Raw genomic sequence first — 23167 nt, forward strand, 5'->3', positions numbered from 1 at the left:
ACTCTTTTCTGCTTGTTCTAGAAACCTCTGGAGTGTTCTAACTGACAAAAACAATGGTACTTTGCGGTTTTGAGCCTGGGAAACCTAAAAAAATTAAGCTGCATGCCCGGTTGTGCTGTGACATCTCGTAACAGACAGGCAGTTGACACTGGCTCCATGAACATCAACCAACCTCCTCCTTTGCAAACAGACTGAAAATGGGAAACACGAGGTTTGGGAAGAGTCTTAGACCCATTTTATTACCGAATAGTTGAAGCTTTTACTTGGACAAATATATTTGCAATTTCAAAATCCACAAGGATTTGGTTTAGAAATTACTGATGAAAAAGAACATCAATCAGCCATCCCACACCCTGTTGAACTCCTTGGAGAACTGAATGAGAGGCTTAAAAGAGGTAGTTTTAGGCCAAACAGTACAAGAATATATTATATGATGTCATAATGTAATAATAATAATAGTAATTCTGTTAGTAAAGCTTATCACTTTTACTTTTGAAGCCGGGGATTAAATATAACTACCACTAACTAGCTTAGTGAATTCACCTCTGAACCTGTGAACTAGAGGAATTAAAACTAGGAGATCTCACTTTCTGAACATTTATGAGTAATTTATTTGTCATCTGGGATTTCTTCAAATAATCAGAGGAGGGGGACAGCAAGGGGTTAGAGAAGAATTGGCATGAGTTGATAATTTTTGAAGCTGAAAGATGGATACATAAGAGTGAATTTTACTATTTTGTCTACATTTATATACACTTAAAATTTTTCATAAAAATGCGGAGAATGGGGGATAGGAATGAACCAACCAAACAAAATGAGATGATTTCTTGCATTTCTTCCTGAACTATCAATCCTAGAGTGATGTTGGATTGTCTTCTAATCCCTCATGCCTCTAATGTCATGGCTTTGGACCCAAGTAATTCACGAGGCTCTGAAAAGCCAGCACTAATGAACAGTGATACATGTTAGAATTCCATGTTACTAAAACAAATTCAAAGCTGTATGATTTCCATCACAGCTTTGGCAATTGTGTCTCTTCTCACTTCATGGCTCTGGAAAACACAAGATTGCTCAGCTTGACTCCAAGGTAAGCTAACATCCAAAGGTTTCCTTAGGTTCCAGACTTTCACTGCATTTAGTATAGGCAGCATCAGCAGTGGAGAGAATGGAATAAGGCAGGAATTGGTATATACAAATATTATACCTCCCACACTCACTGATTTGAAAAATGGCCCATGGACCAGGGACTTCTCATATTCCAAGTTGCCAGAAGAAATAGTTTCCATTGCTACTTCCCTTTATGTTAAATCAGATGCAGTACAGAGTGGGAAATGAATATTAGTGGGCAGAACTTGCCCACGCATGTCACAGGAAGAAAAGAGAGGATTTCTGCTAGATTTTTTGTCTGCTTGTTCATTTCTTATCCCTAGCACCTGTGATACAGTGCCTGTCCTCTAGTCGACACTGAATAAATATTTGTTAAACAAAGAGGAATTCACTTTACATTAAATTCTGATCATTACCAGACTACTGGATTAAGTGTTTCTTACAGCAGGAATTTGACCTTATTTGTTTTTGTGTCCCCAGCCCGGAGCACAGTTCCTGGCTGAATAATGTTTGTTGAACTACATTTCAAGGACTAAAACCTCTGGTGAGAACTACAAATGCATATGCAAAACTATGGATGAATATTCAAGGAAAGGAGCCAAAACACAATAAAGTACATCCTATATGATTGTAATTATATAAAGTACAAAAACTAATCCATGCTGCTAGAATCAGGAGAGTGGTTACCCTTGGAGCCAAAGAGTAATTGGAAGGGAACACAGGGGCATCTTTTGGGGTAATGATAATATTGAGTTTCTTGACCTGGGTGCTGGTTACAAGGGTATTCACTTTGTAAAAAGTCATTGAGATGTACATTTATAACATGTGCATTTTTTCTTTATGTATATTATACTTCAATTTAAAAGTTTCTTATAAAAGCTAAAAAAAACACCCTCTGGCTAAGATAATAATGAATACCATAATCTCTCAATGCTAAATTCAATTGTAGTTTCTATGGAAAAAGATGTATAAAATTATACATACATTCTAAAGATAGTTGAGTGGGCCATCCATTTTATTATCCTGCGTATACTTAAAAAGACTCCTACATCATATTCTATACAGAGGATGAAACTCTGACCCTTAATTTATATGGATTCCTCTAAATATGTTTGATTTCATTATTATAATTTGTTATTGAACCAGATATGTTAAAATATACCACAGTCTCTGTTAAGGGAAACTGTGCCCAACCCACCCCACCTACACAAAGAACAGAACTGGGGCAGACCAGGGTGGCCGTGTTTTACACTGCACAACCTCTGTCCCTTTTCACAGAGTAGCCAGTCTCTAAATCAACCAGCATCTCGTGGCCCAAGTAGCCTGGTTTAAAAAGGTGAGTTGGGCTAAGACGAGACTCTTCTTGGGGATTTGGAATTGGCAGACTGAGAAATGGAGCCAACCGGTAGAGAAGCTAAAGGATAAAGGATGCCTTAGGGTTGAGTTGGATCCATGGTAGGTAAAAGTATGTGCAAAGAATGCTTAGGAGAGTGCAGAATTGTGGTGGAAACCTCACCAAGAGAAGTTTTTTGAAGACTCGTGTGGGAGAGATACCTAGATCTGTGTTGGAACCTGAGCCAATGCTTCTGAATCCTGCTTGCTCTTGGAATCACCTGGACAGCTTTAAAAATACTGATACTTGGTTCCCACTCCTGGAGATCCTGGTTAAATTCTACATGTGGGGTGTCGCCTGGGTTACTAAAAAGCTCCCTAGGTGATTCATATGCAGCCAGGGTTGCACATGGTAAGCTTCCCAAGTCAGTCAAAACACTGTCCCCTTTACCTGTGGTGACCAAGGGGCCTCTGCTCCTTGTAGCAAGTCTGCCTGGAGCAGTTGCTGTGAGGACTGGAGGAGCTGTGGACTTTCCTGTCCCTATAACTACGTGTAGCCTAGAGTCTGCAATAATATGAGTTGGAAGTGACAACTATCCTCACAACGGCAGCAACATCATGAAGGGGTTTATGAAACCAATGTACCGTCCAAATGACCTCGTTACTCTGAGCCACAGATCAGAGATCTGGACCCTGCAGGCCTGCCAAGCAGCCAGCCCGTGGGTTTGTGCAGAGGTCGTGCGGAATTTGCCCTCTGCCCCAGTTCCATGGGAACATTTGAGGTTTCTCCTCTTTTTTTAGGGAAGCATTTTCCTAAGAAGCCAGGCATTTTCCCCTAGAATTTTGGTGGAGGTGGACACAGGGGTGTGCCTGATCTGTCTATACCCTCCCCCAAGGGCTGTGCACTTATTAATTCAGTAAGAAAAGGGGCTGTGGGAGGAGAGGAGAGGATTTTTTCTTCTGCAACCACGGGAGTATGTTTCCTTACCAGGAGGGAGATTTAGAAAAATCATTTATATGAACTATGAATTCCAGGCAGGTACTAGCTTATTCTTTGAATAATGATCTTTGCCTTCATAATATCCTACATGTCATAGACTCCTGCCTGGATTATCTTATTTGGTCTTTAGAACAACTCTGTGAAAGTAGTAAAGCAGGTAAGATGTACTTGACAGAAGAGGAAACTGAGGCCCAGAAAACTAAATGCTTTCCTTGAGGTCACAGGGCCCAAGACCCCCGGTTCAGTACACTTTTCCACACAGTGAGTGGCCTCTCAGCATAGGTTCCAGGTCACATAATGACATAATAACCACGTTCTGTCGAGCAGCCATAATAACACCACTCAGCTCATATGGATTTAAGAAATGTAATTAAACAATAATGCCTTTCTTAGAGGAGTTAATTAATCAGAGTAAGCAGTCTTAAAATCACATCCAGATAATATCAATCTGTGTTTTTCAAGTAGAAAGTTTAAAAATTTTTAACACACTTTGTGAGGTTTTTTCAATTTTTTTTTTTTTGACAAAGTCTCGCTCTGTCACACAGGCTGGAGTACAGTGGCGCAATCTCGGCTCACTGCAACCTCCGCCTCCCTGGGTGCAGCAATCCTCCCACCTCAACTTCCCAAGTAGCTGGGACCACAGGAGCGCAACACCAAGCCTGGCTAATTTTTGTATTTTTTTTTATAGAGACGAGGTTTCACCATGTTGCCCAGGCTGGTCTGGAACTCCTGGACTCAAGTGGCCCAACTGCCTCGGCCTCCCAAAGTGCTGAGATTACAGGCATGAGCCACCGTACCCAGCCTTGAATACACTTTGGTGAATTCTGTTTATAAATAATATATGCTCATTGTAGAAATTCTGGAAAACACAGAAAAGCTTAAAGAAGAAAATGAAGTGCACCATAATCATACTACTCAAAGACACTGATATGCATAAGCATAATACATATGATATATACACATATGTATTTATAAAATTGATGTAATATTATATCATTGTGTATCCTTTTCATTTGCTTATCATATCATGAACAATTTCTCATGACAATCAATTTTTCAAAAATATAGTTTCCATAGATGAGTACGTTTTGTACTATGGATATAGCATGATGTAACTTTTTTTATTATTGATTCCAATGTTTACTATTATAAACATGATTATACCATCCTCATTTATAAATATTTTTCCTATCTCTACTTATTTCCTTATGATAGACTTAGGATACATTTCTAAAACTACCATTATTAGATTATAGAAGGGTTTCAAATCTCTAGTTTTTACTGCTGACTTGTACCAAATTACACGTCCAACTCTGAGTAAGGAAGTGCCTATCTGACCATATCCTCACCAACATTTAAAATTATCATTTTTATTTCTCTATGAAATCATGTCCTTTGACCCCTTTTGTTGCTTTCTAAGCACTTTTTATTAAAGATGTTACTTAGTCTTTTCCTATTTCTTTTGATGCTAAAAGTCTTTTCCTACTGATTACCAATTTGCCTTTTCATTAATGATTTTTAAGATATAGAAGTTTAATTTTGTATTTAACAAAATACATCAACTCCTATTATGTATTATTTCTTCGCTTTTAATCCTTTTTTTTTTTTTTTTGAGACAGAGTTTCACTCTTGTTGCCCAGGCTGGAGTGCCATGGCACGATCTCGGCTCACCACAACCTCCGCCTCCTGGGTTCAAGTGATTCTCCTGCCTCAGCCTCCTGAGTAGCTGGGATTACAGGCATGTGCCACTGTGCCGGCTAAGTTTTGTATTTTTAGCAGAGACGGGGTTTCACCATGTTGGTCAGGCTGGTCTCGAACTCCTGACCTCACGTGATCCACTCTCAGCCTCCCAAGTGCTGGGATTACAGGCATGAGCCAGCGAGCCTGGCCTGCCTTCAATCCTTTTTTAAAAAAATTATAAATTTAGGGGGTGCAAGTGCAGTTTTGTTACGTGGATATATTGTGTAGTGGTGAAGTCTGTGCTTTTGGTGTAACCATCACCCAAATAGTGTGCAATGCACCCGTTAAGTATTGCATCATCCCTCCCTTCCTCCTACACCCCCACCCTTCTCAGACTTCAATGACTATCATTCCACACTTTATGTCCATGAGTACATATTATTTAGCCCCCACTTGTAAGTGAAAACATGCGGTATTTGACTTTCTGAGTTATTTTACTTAAGATAATGGCCTCCAACCCATCCATGTTGCTGCGAAAGACATGATTTCATTCCTTAAATATCCTTTCCTGTCTTGAGATCAAGGAAATATTGCCTACATCTTCCCCTTAACATTTTCTTTTTAATATTTAACTCTTCAATACATTTGGGACTTACTTTTATGTATGATGTGAGGTAAGACACAGCCTTGATATTTTCTAAATATTTACCCAAATTTACCCAAAGCTTTCTGTTGAATAATTAACAGAATTAACAGAATCTCCCTTATTTGAGTATGTGATATCCTTCAAATGTCTGGCACATTTTTTTTTTTTTGGCATTTTCCAAGGATCAAATCTTCGATTTATTTTTTATTCCCACTGTTTTCTAATTTATTATTTTATCTTTTCTTTATTGCTTTTCTCCTGATTTCCTTAGGATACTTATTAAGTTTAGTGCTCAATAATGTACTTTTATTCTTCCTGATTAAAAAATGAAAGTATTTAGAAGTGGAACTTTACCTTGTGTAACACATCCAGTAAGTTTTCCTCCATACTCATCTTTTAAAATTGCGTATTTGATTTCAATGGGAATTTAGAATAATATTCTTAAAATTCCCTGTAATTGTTTTTTTTAAAAAAAGCTTTCATAATTTCATTATTAATATTGCTCTGGGATCAGAGGATGTGACCTGTAAAATGCTAACATTAAACTCTAATTCCTCCAGATTTCGCTGTCTATAGGGACGGGTCATGACTAAGTGACACTTTCACACCAAGGTCATAAAGCTATTAGGACACACAGAATTTACTTCAAAAGGAACGGAAAAGTAGGCAACAGGGTTAACATGGAGCTCAGAGTTCAGAGGGAACCAGGGCCAGCAACAGAGAAGTAAATGAAGAAGCAGAGGATCTAAGAATGAGGATATAGCTACAGGGGGTCAAGGGTAAGGCTGCCCAAGTTCCAGGTGAGAGGCCAGAGATGGGAATGCATAAGAGCGAAAGGACTGGGCAGGCTCATGTGTTGGTGCTAAGTCTGGTGGGCCACTGAGGTGGTTTCCTGCCCTGGGGCCGCGCCTCTTCAGAGGCCAGGGAAGCAGCACACTGAAGAGGGAATCAGGAAGCCTGGGTCCTAATATAAATTTGACCATACATTCTGTGTCCTAGAGCATACCACTTTTCTCTATGTTGTAAATCGAGGAGACTAGACTAGATCATTTGTGAGGTCCCTTGTAGCTCTAAAGACGTATGAGTCTATGCTTATAGCACTGCAGCCTTCATTCATGGAAGAGTAGGCATGTGGAATCTGGGGAGCGGGGAGGCTGGTCTGCAGATGGCTGAATGGTAGGGGGAAAGGTGACTCCTGCTAAGAAAACTTCCCATTGTCTCAAACTAGACTGCTCATTTGGCCCCGTGCCAGGCACCCTGGCTGTAATGACATGTACTTCTTCAGACTCTCTCCAGTCACCTGTAATATCTTGATTGCCACTAGAGTTGTATCTGGCCCATGAGTGGCCTACATCCCATCTTCCAGCCTAGAGCAGGTTTTCCTGGCTATGGAGGGGAGATGATCTAGGAGGCTCTTCCAAATGATTCCCATCCGCAAAAACCACCCTGATTAAGAAGGGAAAAGTGAGTAGCCAGCGCCTGGTTGTCACTTGGAGAATGAATTGATTCGATTCAGAACACAGAATCAGGTTTCTAAGCTTGTAACTGCCAGTTATTATTGTATGTTTACACATTAAGTAGGTAAATCTGTTTCATCATCTGTTAAAATAGGATTGAGGATGCAAAAAGACTTCCTGGATGATTTTAAGAATTATGTGAGATCATGTATATGAGCATGTCTCCAATGCTTCTGCCAAGGAATAGCTAAGCAAAGAGCACAGACATCAAATGTCAGAGCTGGAAGAGCTCTTAGATCTAGGAAAAGAACACATGTTTTACTGCTAAGGAAACTCAGGTCCCATGAGGATGTCACCTGCCCCAAGAAGACTTTGATGGACATCTTCTAGGATATTAGGCAGGACACGGACAGTGTGTACAAACATGAGTGTGCACACTCCCAAGTGAACATGGGTTTTTTTGCATATGTATATGTATATGTAAATGAAAGAGCACAGGATGCACAGGTTATAGCTGTTGGAAGATATGAAGGGACAGCTGGAGGGGCTTGCCAAATTGCTTAGAGCTGGCTTTGCTTAAATGATTCAAACCCTTTGGTTTTTACTAGTATTCTCTTTTATCCAAAAGAATAGAGCTGGTTAAATGATAATTAATAATAGGCTGATGATTCACTTTAGTTAAATGCACACATTATAAGTGCATGTGCCATGTGAATAATTCACATTTGAATATTTAAAAATATGCTCCTAATACAGAAAAGCATTAAAATTGGAAGCATCACACACAAGTACATTATTTGACAGTTCTTTTTGACTCTCAACCTTGAAAATTCAGCTGATCCTTAATTAGATTACCAACTCTTCAACCTGGATTGATTGGAATAACCTTAATTTGATTCCACACTAATCTGAGGGTTGGGGGTACTCCAGAGAGATACGTAGTCCAACTCCTCTTTTTACAGGTGAGGAGACTGAGGCTGGCAGAGGTTAAGTGACTTAACCAAGGTCACATCCTTTGTCAGTGGTGGGGCTAGGATTAGGATGTGGGTTTTAGATTTGCAGGGATGTCCTTGACATGCACACTAGCAAACATTTGAGCAGGGACCCTCTCCTTTTGGAGTGGTAACCCCCATTTGGTAATCCCCAATCCTCCTGGGATTATCTCTCATCCCAGAGCAGTGAAAACTCTTCCTTTCTAGGAATTGGCACAACTAGTCAGCAACCCACCCTCCCCATGTGTTTACAAAATCACCCTGGATCTGCCCGGTCCTGGAACATCAAGGAGAAGGGCTTACTCCATGCCAGGCCTCATCTTCAACAGCTTGACATCTGATTTTAATCCTCAAATGAACACTAAGATGTAGGTTTTATATTCTCCACTTAAGAGATAAAGAAAACCAAGGTGAGAGAGGTGAAGTGATTTGAAGCTTATAAGTGGCAGAGCTGGGATTCCAGGCTTAGGCTTGCTCTCTCCCTCCCCGACTTCCCCAGGACTGGTGAGCGGCCATGAGGAAGCCAGCTCCCTCTTTTTAGTATCAGCTCTGCCCAGTATCTGCTGCAAACCTACAACAGTCTTACCCAGAATTTCCCAGAGTGTATTCCCTGGAACGCATGACGTTCAAAGGGTTGAGAGGTTTATGTACACGAAAACTGGCAGATACATTTAGGAAAAGTGGGTTAAAGAAGTTAATCAGGGTTCTTAACTATGCCTTTTCTATCCTTAACTAAATTGAGACTCTTCAAAATGGAATTAAATATACAGTTTCCTGATCTCATTGATAATGGGACTCTTTTATCGTTGAGCTTCCTACAAAATGAATATTCCATGGAACATACCCAGGGAAATGCTTGTTTAGCCATTTAGAAAATAGCTGTGACGAAACCTGCTCCAAATAAAAACAGTGAGAGTGTATATTTACACTCAGAAGACTTTTCCTGTTGAATGAGCTGCAAGCAGTCATCTCCTTCCTCCCAAAGATGGACATCTACTGGGAGGTCCTGAAAGAAGGGGTGTGTGCTAAATTGCTTGACCAGGTAGAGAGCCTACTGGGGAGACTGACTCCCAGAGGTCACATCAACGAATCCACACTAACAAAATGGTCTCGAGTTGCTCCTTATATGGAGACAGACCGTTTAATGTATCCATTAGGATGAGATTCTTTCCACCTGCGTATCCTTTGCTATCCAGCCTCTCTAGAATGAGGTGGGGTATAAATAATTAAGCTAAAAATAAAATGAATTATCACATGCATATATTCCCAAAGTACTGTATGTTCCATAGAACCAATATTCTATGGGATGTTAAGAAAAGTGAAACAATTTTGAATAATTTCAGAGATGTTTCTATGCCAAGGTAACTTCATTGTAAATAACCAAGCAGGGATAGAACATGCAGTTTCCCAAATTTATTTGAGCACAGAACTCTTTTCTTTCAGGTCAACTGCTCCACAGGACACAAGTTTAGACAACAGTAGTCTAAGGTGTAACTTTAAAGTAAATAAGGCCTTTTTCTTTTGCTTTTTTCTTTTCTTTCTCTCTCTCTATTTTTGTTTAAGCAAGGAGATCAGAGCTTACACATATAAATGAGAGTTGCAACCTAGGGAAACTAGCTGCTCTTGCCAGCAATGCGGCCACTCTTTCAAAGGGCTTTTGAAACTCCTTTCAGTCATTGTCTCCAGGAATTAGGGCACATTCTCCTGAAAACCCTTGTTAATGGCAAAGGTTGACCCTTTGAGAGGGAATTTGATTTTGGGAACAAAACTATGCAAAGTGAAGCATGATGATTCATGTTCAGGAGGAAGTAGACAGAAGTGGTTAAAAGTGAGGACATGGGTTTAAACTTCAACTCTGCTACTTAATAGGGGTGTGACATTGAGGAGGTTATCTTTTAGGACTCAGTGCTTCATTTACAAAATGGAGATAATTATATCTACCTCAAAAGGTTACCATGATGATGACATTAAAAATGACATCTATAGGCCAGGCACGGTGGCTCACGCCTGTAATCCCAGCACTTTGGGAGGCTGAGGCGGGAGGATCACGAGGTCAGGAGATCGAGACCATCCTGGCTAACATGGTGAAACACCGTCTCCACTAAAAAAATACAAAAAAATTAGCCGGGCATGGTGGCAAGCACCTGTAGTCCCAGCTACTCGGGAGGCTGAGGCAGGAGAATGGTGTGAACCTGGGAGGCGGAGCTTGCAGTGAGCCGAGATCGTGGCACTGCACTCCAGCCTGGACGACAGAGTGAGACTCTGTCTCAAAAAAAAAAAAAAAAAAAAGAGATCTATAAAATGCTTAGCACCAAGCAATATAAAAATAACTAATGCCTCTAATAAAACCTTGCCTGGTTTTATTGCATGGCTTGTAAACTGGCAATGAAGACAATTCTCAAAGGAGGGTCCAGAAATCTTTAGCCATGGAAGCACACTTGGGCAAAATCTATGGCCCTCCATGAAGTCAAGAGTTATTTGTATGTATACAATCTAGTTTGTATTTTTTAAGATTTATTGCCTTTTGATCACATTTTATACATGCAAGCACCTGCCATCTTGCTATATAAAAATGGGCCTAACAATTTTTTTCCAATCCTTGCTCCATGAGAGGGATACTGAAACATCATTTTATCATCAACCACCACAGGGAGAGCCTGGTAAGGTCCCTTTGGACCTGTTTGGGAGATTGGGAACTACAATTATTGTATTAATAACCTTATAACAGCCAGTTTCATATTATGAGTTTCTTTCAATGAACAACCTAATGTATTGGTTTGTTAGAACTGATTCAATAATCTTTGTCCATTTCTTTTTTTTTTTTTTTTTTTGAGACGGAATCTTGCTCTGTTGCCCAGGCTACAGTGCAATGGCGCCATCTCGGCTCACTGCAAGCTCTGCCCCCGGGTTCACGCCATTCTCCTGCCTCAGCCTCCCGAGTAGCTGGGACTACAGGCACCCGCCACTACGCACGGCTAATTTTGTGTATTTTTGGTAGAGATGGTGTTTCACCGTATTACCCAGGATGTTCTTGTTCTCCTGATCTCGTGATCCATCCTCCTCAGCCTCCCAAAGTGCTGGGATTACAGGGGTGAGCCACCGCACCCAGCCATCTTTGTCCATTTATTTAACCATGCCATTTCTATATTATATTAAAGTAACTGTAGAATACAACAAAATTTTAAGATAGGAAGACATCTTAGATGTAATTGAATGCAAGGGTCTCAAAATAACAACTTATGTTCGTTTGGTCTTTATCCTGTTTAAAAATCTACTTCCAGATTTCCACCTTCCCCTAAAAATTAGGAGGATAGGGCTCCACGTGCATGTACCACATTCCCATCAGCAATAGTCAGTTGGAGCAGAGGATGTCATTTTTAGGTAAGGTATGTCTTCTCTGGTTTACCTCAGTCACCACTACTCGCTGTTGTCTTATACTCAACTGCTTCCTTCATTGATCTTACCGCCCCAAACCCCACTAGCATTTGAGTTTCAGAGCCACAATTTAATCTACCTCTAATATTTTATGCAATAAAAGCTGAGGTCCAGTGATATTTTGTGACCTACCCAAGGTCACGCAGCACAATAGTGTCCAAACTGAATTTCAAACCCATGTTTCCTGAGTTCTAGTTCAGGCTCCTTTCTATGCTACCGTAGAACCACTCATCTGAAGACTGCCAATGTTAATTATTTAAACAAAATCTGGCACGTTTTACAAAATGTGGTGCCAGTCTTTTTATTCATGAGGAAGAAAGGAGAGGGTTATGACTTTTTTTTGAAAGGTAAATGGTTCATGTTTCCTGTGAGAAGTATTTAAAGAAAAGATTTCTCAGCAAGTTCTGCTGGAGAACTGTGTGTAGAACCACAAAATGTTTAAAGCTGAGATTATCGGCAAACCCAGATTACACAATCAGACACTAATCTGATGTTATGGTAGTTCCAATTAAAGTGATTTTCAGATACTGTAATAAAGCTAATGTGTATTGAGTTACAGGAAACTTGCGAAGCATTTTTCATGCATTGTTTTACTTAATCCTTACTGTAATTCTGTGCAATAAGTACTATTGTTCTTCCTCATTTTGTAGATATAGATATCAAGACTTGATTAAGCTTGCCCCAAATCATGCAACTAGGAAGCAGCAGAGTGGGGATTTGAACCCATGCTTATCTGCCCACAAGCCTGTGTTGTCTGCCTCATTGCCAGCTCACCAGGGTCAGCTGTTTTGATATTACAGCTGATGCTGTAAAGCCCTTGTAGAAATTCTGTAGCTCGTATTAGCCACAGGATCCACAACCAGCAAGCATCACCATCATCACTAATCAACTGAATATCATTTTGAACAAAATGAGAACGCTTATCAAGACTACCTTATAATACATTTAAGCAGGCCAGGCACATACCCGTAATCCCAGCACTTTGGAAGGGTGAGGTGGGAGGATTGTTTGAGGCCAGGAGTTCGAGACCAGCGTGGGCAACATAGCAAGACCTCATCTCTACTTACATAAAAATAATTTTTTAAATGAAACTAATGCATTCAAATACAGGCAAAGTATAATTTACCATATCAAGAATCACTACCAGCTTGGAGCTGCCATATCAGAGTGAAAAGTGACAGCGTGTCACTCATCTCTGTGTCCCTCACAAAGCCCAACATTGTATCTGTTAGCCAGTAGAGCCTCAAAACACGTCTGCTAAAATGGGAGGCTTTTGTTTTCATTTTGTTGCTGCTTGCAACTATACAATAAATAAATACTTATTTTGGCTAAGCAGTACTTAAATCAAAAAGGAAATTATCTTTGTGTTACTGATTTTTCTTTTCATATTAATAACGCTTAACTAACATTTCCCTCTGGATATCCGGTCAGGCTGGATAAAGGAGCATCTTACCCTTCCCAGGACAGACTAGTCAGACTCTGCAGTCTGACTAAAAACCAAGGAGGCCAAATGTGAAGTCAGCGTGGGATAAAAGAGATTCAAGAAGTGGGTCTAAGGAAAGGCTTAGATGCTTTGCCTTTGAAATCTGGTATGCTGGAAATCTCTGCTGAGGAAGATTGAATTCACAACTTCATGAGCAAATATCTCCTCGAGTTTTTTTAGTTCGGCTCACTTCCCAGACCTCCACACCATTAGTCCACGTGAACTCAGATAGGGTGCACCAAACATCAGAAAGAGTGTGAACACGACCAGCACTATCTGCTGAGGGTAACACAGGAGTCTTCAGCACAAAATCGAGGGTAACATAAACTGGATTCAACAAATACATGGGAAGCCATGTCTGAGCTTTTCTCTGGGACCACAAGCTTATTGGTGATCCTCCATGAAAGACACAAGGCAGATACAAGCACCGTAACTCTAATAAATGGCACACAGTGCCAGACATCAGTAAAATCTAGAGAATTTGAGAATCAACAGAGGTCATAGAATGAGATCCTGCAGAACTTGTTTGGGCACGTGTGTGTGTGTGTGTGTGTGTGTGTGTGTGTGTGTAGAGTCAATGGTGTGAGGGATAACCTTGGACAAATAGAAAGGGCCAAAGGCTATGGACGCCAGCTCAGGTGTCTGGACTTCCTCTGTTTCTAGGGAGTCATGAAAGCACGGAGAGCTGTGTCTCAGGAAAGGCAGCGCTAATGGAGATGGGTCAGATGGGAACTGAAAGCAGACAGTGAGGCGTGGAGGCTCCTGCCACAGCCTTTGAAACAGTGAATGAAATACAGCCTCAATGAAAGCAATGGTGCTGTGGTGAAGAGGAGGAGGCAGATTCTCATGCTGTCGGACATGATACTTGCCCAGGTGGTAGTGGAGAGTGAAAGAGAGGGGTCAGGTAACTCTGAAGTTTCTTGCCTGAATAACTGAAAGGATGAAATACACTTTCAGAGAAAACATTTGTGGTGAGCGCTAGTTTGTGCAGTTACGAGAATTAATTCGCTTCAAGTAACAAACCTGTACATGGACCCTCGAATCTAAAAAAAATTTGAAATTATTTTTAAGAAAGTAAAAACCAAAAGAAGTAATTAATTAAAAAGTTAAAGATTAGATCTATGGATCATTGGGCAAATTGTAGACAAAACAACCTAGATGACTGAAATTTTTGCTTTTTGGTCCATCATTGGGGCATCAGCTGGGTACAAACCAAAACGTGCTCATCTATAACCAAGTAATAATTCCTCCAAAAACACCCTTGGCTGATAGGTTTGGCTTGAGTGGTCATTGAAGACCGCTAAATTGTAGGCTTGTAATATAAGGAGGAATAGAAAAAGGTAGCAATTGCTTTAAAGGTAAAGGAGGCCATGGATATTTTTTCCTGGACAGATCATATTTTGAAGGACTAATGATAAAGCCTTAGTAAGGATGGACTTATTCCTTCTTTTGTTCATGCCTTTTGCTTTTCCATTTGTTTTTAGTTTTTAATTTCTTATGGATCGTGTATTTATGTGTTGTTTGTGGATTAATTTTTAAAATAACGCTATTCCCCTCCTTTGACCCTGAAAGATCAATTCTGTCTTTCAAACAAGACCACATCCAATTGGAATACTATGAAATTTTTTCTGGTCACACCGGATTCTTTTTTTTTTTTTTTTTTTTTTTTTTGAGACGGAGTCTTGCTCTGTCGCCCAGGCTGGAGTGCAGTGGCGCAATCTTGGCTCACTGCAAGCTCCACCTCCCAGGTTCACGCCATTCTCCTGCCTCAGCCTCTCGGAGTAGCTGGGACTGCAGGTGCCCGCCACCATGCCCGGCTAATTTTTTGTATTTTTAGTAGAGACGGGGTTTCACCGTGGTCTCGATCTCCTGACCTCGTGATCCGCCCGCCTCGGCCTCCCAAAGTGCTGGGATTATAAGCGTGAGCCACCGCGCCCGGCCCACATCGGATTCTTATGTGCAGTGTTTTTGTTTTGTGTTGTTTTATTTGAGCATGATACTAAAACTACCCTGGAAATCACTTCCTGAAAATAGAACACTCTCAGGAATTACAGGGGTTTAGTTAATTAAAATATGTTATAAGTGGGTGGTGACGTGGCCACATTTTGTCCTCTTAAATTTGAATTTCACTTCCACCATGAGCCCATATCATTGGGGATTTCAGTCTGTAGTTGAGAAGGAACAGGGCTGTAATGTGTGAAAACACATTTCTCTAAACTGCATTCACTGAAAGTACCACTTTCTATCACTAAAAGCAAGCTAGAATGCATAATCGTTGTCATTGGTTATGTTTCAAAACCGGCCCTATGTAAAACATGAATGAAATTGCATTTGCTTGGGAAAGGTTTTTGTTGTTATGTTTAAAACCATAAATGAGATTTTTTTTAAATGTATTTTTACAACTAATCTGATGAATTTTTATTGAATAATTTTATTCTTTGTCTCTCCTCTCTATAGAATGTGAGTTTTTGTTTTTCTTGTTCTCCAACACAAACTGCCAGCCACGGCCTACCAGGATCTTTTCCCAAACACCGCATGTAACTTAAGATCCCATGTCTGTTTTCCTCAGTACCCCAGACTGACATTTCAACAAGTACTTCTCATCATAGCTTTTTCAGAAGCTCTGAAAAAGCATCTGGGGGCATACTGACATTATCAGATTTTTAGGGTGGATGATGGAAACAGGACATTTGCTTTAACCCTTCCCAAAAACAAAGCAAGAAACCAACGAACTGTCTTCCTACATCAATCAAGCCAAATTGATTCTGAAATTTATCTCTTGACAGTGTATGATGGGTGAGTGTGGCAATTCACAATCACAAATGCTGTTGGAATTCATTGCAAAACTCAATGGTTTGTGCGACCTAGGCCTAATCTGGTGGTCCAATGCCATTGGTCTTCATGTTCCAAAGGGGGACTGGCAGCCCATATGGGGTTTTCAGGGCACTGGACAGCCCTATCTCACAGAAGAGACCTTTCTGTCTGGGATCCATGCATTCCCACAATTGTTATGATCGTTTCTTAGTTCATATTCACAGCCTTCTCATGTATTTCCTACACACTGCACGTGAGTTTATTAGACCTTTTCCTGAGGATAGGAGGAAGCAGAGAATATTGGGCAAGAAGGATGGAGAGCAGTCTTCAGGCACAGGGTCCTGGAGATCAGGGACAAACTTTGGCCCCCGACAATTTTGCATAAGTTCAGCACTGGCACAAGTCTACCATGTTGAGGTTAGCCAATCTGAGTTAACCGAGAACACACGGGGCGAGAATTACTCGCCTTTTGTTATTTCTGAAACCTGAACTGCTTTTAGAAATAAAGGCTGGAATGTTCCATAGGAACTCGGAGCATGGGACACGGGCATGGCACACACTCGGTTGGCTATTTAAAAACCAGTCCCTTGGCTTCCCTCTGTGATTCTAAATACGTGAAATCACATTACCCTGCAGCAGCCGGTAACTATTTCTATAACATTGTCCAGCATCTGTGCTTGCCGTGACTGGGTCCACCCAACAAAAACAAAGTGGAGATGTGGTAATTGATTAGGTTAATCACTCCAGGCTTTCTGTGCCACAGCTAATGTCCATCTAGTGTCTACTGACACTACTCCTGGAATTTTAAGGACTGATCTATGTAACTATCCTAGGGGAAGGGAGGTGCCTTAGCATATCAAAAGGATGCTTTTTAAATGAGCCATTTATTCATTTAACAAGTGAGCACCAGAAACACAATTTATCACTTTCTCAGAGACAGCAAATTCTTATCCTATGGAAGGATCCCAGCATTAGAGACTCTGCCCCTTTCTGTGGGAAAGAATCTATCTTTTTTGGATTTATTTGACGTGCTAACTAACACTTCCCCCAGTCTCACCACTAGCCATCAGTCAAATAGATAAACCCCTTAGGAATATCTAGTCAATTGCTAATCATTTGAAGTCATCAGCCAGTAGAAGGACATTAGCCAACATCATTACATAATGTCAAAACAACTGATCAAGTCTGTGAATTCAATGAAACAGTCAAACCAGTTTAGGAATTTCATATAGACAAAACAATAGATGAGTGACTTTTAGCTTTTTAGCTTGATGTAAAATTTTTAAACCCTGCCATTTATAAATGTGCAAGCATTTGGCATACCTTATGCCAAGTGTTTTATCTACTTAAACCTTGGAAGTATGTGTTCTCACTTCCATTTTAAAGATAAGAAGACTGAGGCTTAGTGAGATTTAGCAAGCTGCACAAGACTACATGTTTAGGTTCTATGAGTGGCAGGATGAGGTTTAAACACTTGTCTCTCCAACATCCACTCCATGCTGTTTGCCTCTGTGTATGTAACTTCAAACAGCCAAAATGGCCAAGTAAGGCAAGAAAATAAAAAACAAACAAGTGAAAGACTTGGGTCCTGAATCATGCAGTTAAGATAGCCAAGACTCAGCTGATCCACAATTGTCTAGTTCTGCCCATATCCGTCCAGCTACAAACCAAGTCTGTGACCTGATACCTGAGTCCTGGGAGACCTCTTGACCCCCATGTGATACCGCTGTAAGAACTAGGACTGCAATTGCCAAACATTACACATCAGAACAAATTTTATGTGTTCCATTATGCCTGTGAACAGATCTGATTTCTTAGTCAAATATTATTTTTTTGAATATTTTCAGGCATAGACTGAATATGTGGTTCCCTTGTGGCCAACTCAAAACATATAGCAGAGAGTAATCCTTTGCACTATCCTATATTAATATTTTCTTTCCCTCCTTGTAAGGGAACTAGTTATAAATTAGATGAGATTAAAAAACAATCTCTTGAGAATTGATATTTTAAGGAATTACCTAGAAAGAGCTGAAGTGTTTTTTTTCCCCACATGGTAAATCATACAGAGTAGCAGCCTGCCCCAGATCCCCGGAGACAACATCTTGAGCGCATATGTTATGCTGGGTTCTGTATTGACTAATTCAAAAACTCCAGGGCAAAAGAAGCAAAGTTCCCAAGTTAAAAATGAAAGTAAAATAGTGGAATGGAATTAGGATCATTGTTGCAAGATTCCAACAACTTCATAAATAGCCATTAAAGTAGACAGCATGACAGGTTAACAGATTTACCACTGTAAGAATCGACCTGCACTGTTGGTGTGAAGTCGCAAACAAACCCATCTACCTCTCACTTTACTGATATTCTGTTTTCTCAGAAATAGAATCACATTTGACAAAATTAATATTGAGATCATTTTACTAGAAGGCTTATCCAAATATATGCCATATTAAAAATAGTCATGATATAAATATTTCTCACAAGAGCTGCAGCGATGGTGTGAATAAAAAACTCCCTTCTGAGATTTCAGTAAAACCAGATCTCACAAAGGATCTGAAAGAAAACAAAAAACAGAAAACAAACAAACAGACACACACAAAGAGACACACACACACAGAACAAACCTTATGTTAATCCGGTTTAGCATAACAGTGACTATTTTGACACTATTTTATGAAGTACGATACTATTCCTTCCCAGATGAAGTAAGAGAAATGAATCGGCTACAGGTCTCTCATGATAATGTTCAGGGCTGGGGGTTTCTAAGCATGTTCAGTAGCAGCTAAAAAAATTAAAAATTCTAAATGCAGCAAATGTTAGCACTGTCAAATGGCCAAGCATGCAAGAGGAATCTCTCTCTCTCCATGCCCTTCTACAAATACATGCAAAGCCCCAAATCCACCGGCTGGAATTTTTAAACCGTAAATTAGATATCAAAATGCTTACGGGCCTTACAATGAGATAACATCAGGAGGAACGGTGCGTGGAATGGATCTGGCATTCTCACATAAAGCATTATCTTTGGTACAAGTACACACGGCAGGGCATTTTGGCTTCGCTGGTTTCTTCCCCTCAGTCAGCAAAAGCGCAGATAAGAGACATAGGAAATAAGCAATTCTTTTCAGGGGAATGCAGGCATTTCCCATCCTTTTGCTTCTTTCTGATTCCATGCAGTCGAGAAAATATCCCCAACCATGAACAGGGCTTCTGGAATTCAGATGGTGATTGTCTTGCTTTAAGAACAGGTCACATAGGAGTCCACCCTTTTCCTCTGCCTCTGTATCTCTGCTTTTTCAAAACAGAGACCTGCAGCTGATTCGTGAGCTTCTCCTCGCTCCAGCAATGCACTGCTCGGGGGAAGAGACCTGTGAGGTACTGTGAGATGGGAGGGATCCAACTGCTGGAGGAGAGAGCCGACTTGCATCACCACGAAAACACTGAGCACAGACCAGCCTTCGAAGGCAAAGTGAAGTGATGTCACAGAAAATAAACAGCTTTCTGCTTTCACCGGGAGGCCCTTTAATTGTTACCAAAAATAGGACGGCATTGTGTCTTATTAGTGAGTGGGTGGGCGGGTGGGTGGGAGCAGTCATCTTGCATAGGATGTCGGCAATCTCAGAAACCTCTGGGAGTCTGCTTTTCATGTAGCAAACAACCTAGTAAGAAAAACTAGCTTTGGAGCCAGCCCTGGCTGGAAAAAATGAAGTTAAATGAAACTCTCTCCGCAGTATTGGGCTAAAACCTTTTGCTGTTTCTTGCTGAGCCTACCTGGCTAATGCCATCAGTGAAAGACAAATCACAACAGATGAAGAATGTGGCTTTCAGGGGCTGAATGTGAGTAAATACTTTTCTGACACTTATTAACTGTCATGAATGATTGATTTTCCTATCTCCCCTGGGTCCCCCACGTAATTCATTCTCTCCTTCCATGACAAGGAAGGGAAACAGAAGTGCAGGACCCTCTCTGTGTATAATCCACCTCCCTCTCTTCTCCCACCCTCCCTTCTTTGGCAGTAGCACCAGAAGCCTGGAAGGAACTCCCTGCCAGCAGGAGGCGGCCAGCTCTAGCTTCCTGGGGCTTTGAAAAAGGCCTGGCTCAGCCCCGAGGCTGTGACATGGTGGGGGAAATGCTGGACTAAGAACCAGACACCTGGCTTTGAGAACCCAGGTCTGCTGTGAACTTGCTGAATCTATTCTCCTGTCTGTAAAATGGGGATGATAGTAAAGACACTCTAGAATTAAATGAAAATGATAGGCTATGTTACTCATGTACTTGATGTGAGAGGATGGGCCCTTGGAAAAGAAAATTCATTTAAAGAAGCAATCAAGAGCCCCTGGCCTTGGGGTGGGATAGTTTAGTCCAAGAGAGTAGGAAGACCCTTGGGATGGAGGAAGATGAGGAAAACAGACCCCCGGTTATCTCACTGTGGCGAAGGTGGCCATCCTTCAAGCTGGCACAAACAGCCTGGGATATCAGTCCACGTTCCTTTCTCCCCTAGCTTCTTAGACTGAAAGTATTAAAAGGACTGCTTGAGCAAATGCGATTTTGACATAACCTCATTCTGCATCAGAACTTAAAGCATTGCCATTCTACCCTTTCGCTCATGTAGCTGGCCCCATGCTAACTTCAATCCCTTGTTCAGTTCTCTGTAAGCTCTTTGTGGGGGACAGTGCCATTCACGTGCATTCTCACATTTGATAACTGTATGTTTACCCCAGAAGACTGCAAGGTCCACGAAGTTAGAGACCCTGCTAGGGAACCCAAGGCCTGTGTAGCATTGTGCATGTAGTGGGCAACCTGGATGGCTATGCCAGCAACAGCAGAGTGTACAGTCCATTCATGGTCATGCCCAGCCAAATAAACTTCCAGTTGCACCCTGCAGTTCTAATAAAGAGATCTAACCTAGTCAAGGAAGTCAGGGGCCAATTCCCTGAAGAAGCAGTGATTGAGCTGAGTTCAGAGGTACGGAGGAGTTACAGAGAGGGTTGGTGAGAACACTCCAGGTAGGGGGAACAGCATACATAAAGTCTGGCTCACGATCTGCAGAGCAATGGGACACCTCTGCAGAATCAGGCAGAGGAGTGATATTAACTGGTTTGTGTTTCAAAAGGACCAGTAGGTTATTATCACTAAGTCAGTTTTTGTGGGGTTGTAAATACTGTGTGTTGTTTTTTACAGAAGGGAAAAGGAACAACTCTTCGTTGAAGAGAAGCCATGATTTTAAAGTGTATTCTACGAATGCTTCACTGTCAAGGACTCTGTGGAGGAGGGAATGGAGGACAGTGTTTTTAGAAACTGTGACCTCTGCGCAAGCCTCACTTTAAGCAATAAAAGTGTCACTTAAAAGTTGGCTGCAAGTCGGGTTTTTGTAAACTGAACCCTGCTTCAAGTGCCCAGTGGAAACTTGCTCCATAAAATAATTATGTGGTAAAAGTTTTATGGAGGATCGTTTTTATTCAAAGTCACCCCCTAAATCAACTGACTTGTAAATGATGTGTTCTGTAACTACAAAATGAAGACATCGAGAAGCTTCAGGGACCTCAAAGATCCTGGATTCAATCCCTGCATATTACAGATGGAGAAACTGAGGTACAGAGAGGACACACAGAGGCCACCACTCTGCATGGGGTAAGCCCCATGGCAGAAACTTGGTTACAACGACTAATGTAATCGATCAGGCTAAGTCACTCCCTACATTTCACTTTCAAATGTTTCAAATCATGAAGATTGCTTGACTAGCTGTTGGCTTTGTGGTATGAAGACACAGCCAAAGAAAGGGTGAGCAGTCTTTTTCTTTTGACTTGGTAAAGCTAGGAAGGCAAATGAATGAGGGGAAGAAATCATATCCATACTATTCACTTTGCAGCTGTATTTATCTGGCAGTTCAGTTTGTCAGTTCAAGGGGGAAAAGGACCATTGGGGAGGGGAGGGGAGGAGAAACTCTAAGGACAAATTACAATGGGCATTCTGAAAAGACAGTAACTTTTTATTTTTCTATGGCATTTAAAACCCAGACTTGAATTCTTTATTCAATTAAAAACACCCACTAAGGTCAGGCAAAATTTAACCATGCAATGCAGGATGCTGGCGGCCTTTTTGGGAGGAGAAACCACTTCCTGGCTCCAGAATTGGATCTGAGGAGAGACTCGGGGAGATGAGGGCAGGTTGCTGCATTGAAGTCTTGAGAGGCCTGAAGAGGAGGCCCCACTGCTGATAATGCTTCCCATCCTACCGCTCTAGGAAGCCCCAGGGAGCACAGAGACGATGTGGGAAGCAGGAGGTGGAAGCTTAGGGGTTTCCACCATCTTGGAGGCCTTCAGATAAGGTGTAGCCACCCACCTGTGGATCACAATAGGGACCCTGGGGAGAAGGGCTTGGAAAGGATTAAAGCAGAGTTGGAAGGAGGCCCAGGGAAGCCAGGAGGCCTAGCTGAGGCAGGCTCAATGCCCAGTCTGAGCTGTAGAGGAGTAGTTGAGCTCTGCACTTTGCCAGCCATGTGACCATGGGCCGATTTACCGTTCCTAAGTCACAATTTTCTCCTCTGTAAAATGAGGGTAATAATAGTATGTATCACATAGAGTTGTTGAGAAAATGAAATATGATAATGTATCTAAAAGTGCTTCTTGTGCAGTCTGATACGTGTGAAAGATTTATCATCATCTTCACCATCATCACCATCATTCTCATCATGGTTGCAACAGGACTTGAATTCTGAACATGTGACTTCTGGGACCTGGGAAGCAAAGCTCTCAAATAAAAATGAGGTTAGCTGAAGCGTATATTCACTCTGGGAAGCAGGCACTTCTGAGCAGTATGACACATTGTGGCCTTGTCAAGGGTTCCGCCAAGAGAAGGAACCAAGTTGCCTCCTGGAAAAAAAAAATCTCACCAGTTTGGGTGAGAGTAGGAGCATGCATGCTTGGCCCAAGGACAAGGTCCACAGGTGGAGAAGATTAAGGTGGCTGTGAATACAGGATGAAGACTTTTTTCAGCCTACTGCCCTTGAACACGTGTAAGTTAGAAGGGCGTAAGAGGAATCTCTTTTGGGATCCCTGTGACAAAGCGGGACTTCTCTCTAGTGTGGTGGGCACCATTGCATGGCATGCAGGTACTATAAGGAACTATGCACAATGGTGACACCAGGAGCTGCTGAAGAGGTAGGACAAACAATGCTCCCATCCAGGCCCGGGGTCAGACTAAAGTCATGGAATTTTTCACCAGCA

The 23167-nt window shown here is 41.4% G+C and overlaps 1 protein-coding gene across 2 annotated transcripts in view; it reads right to left on the minus strand.

The window, feature by feature from the left end:
* LGI1 (leucine rich glioma inactivated 1) overlaps positions 1–19389 on the minus strand; it is a 38815-nt gene extending 19426 nt beyond the window's left edge. For both annotated transcript variants that reach the window (XM_032136542.2, XM_032136532.2), the window contains exons 1-2: positions 18899–19389; positions 18425–18496 (exon numbers count right to left, since the gene is read on the minus strand). In XM_032136542.2, coding sequence (XP_031992433.1) covers positions 18425–18496; positions 18899–19113 — 287 coding nt within the window. In that variant the 5' untranslated portion in view covers positions 19114–19389. The remainder of the gene's footprint in view (positions 1–18424; positions 18497–18898) is intronic.
* Between the last annotated feature and the right edge of the window lie 3778 nt (positions 19390–23167).

Source organism: Hylobates moloch, unplaced genomic scaffold, assembly GCF_009828535.3.
Source record: "Hylobates moloch isolate HMO894 unplaced genomic scaffold, HMol_V3 SCAFFOLD_3, whole genome shotgun sequence".
Taxonomy (NCBI): domain Eukaryota; kingdom Metazoa; phylum Chordata; class Mammalia; order Primates; family Hylobatidae; genus Hylobates; species Hylobates moloch.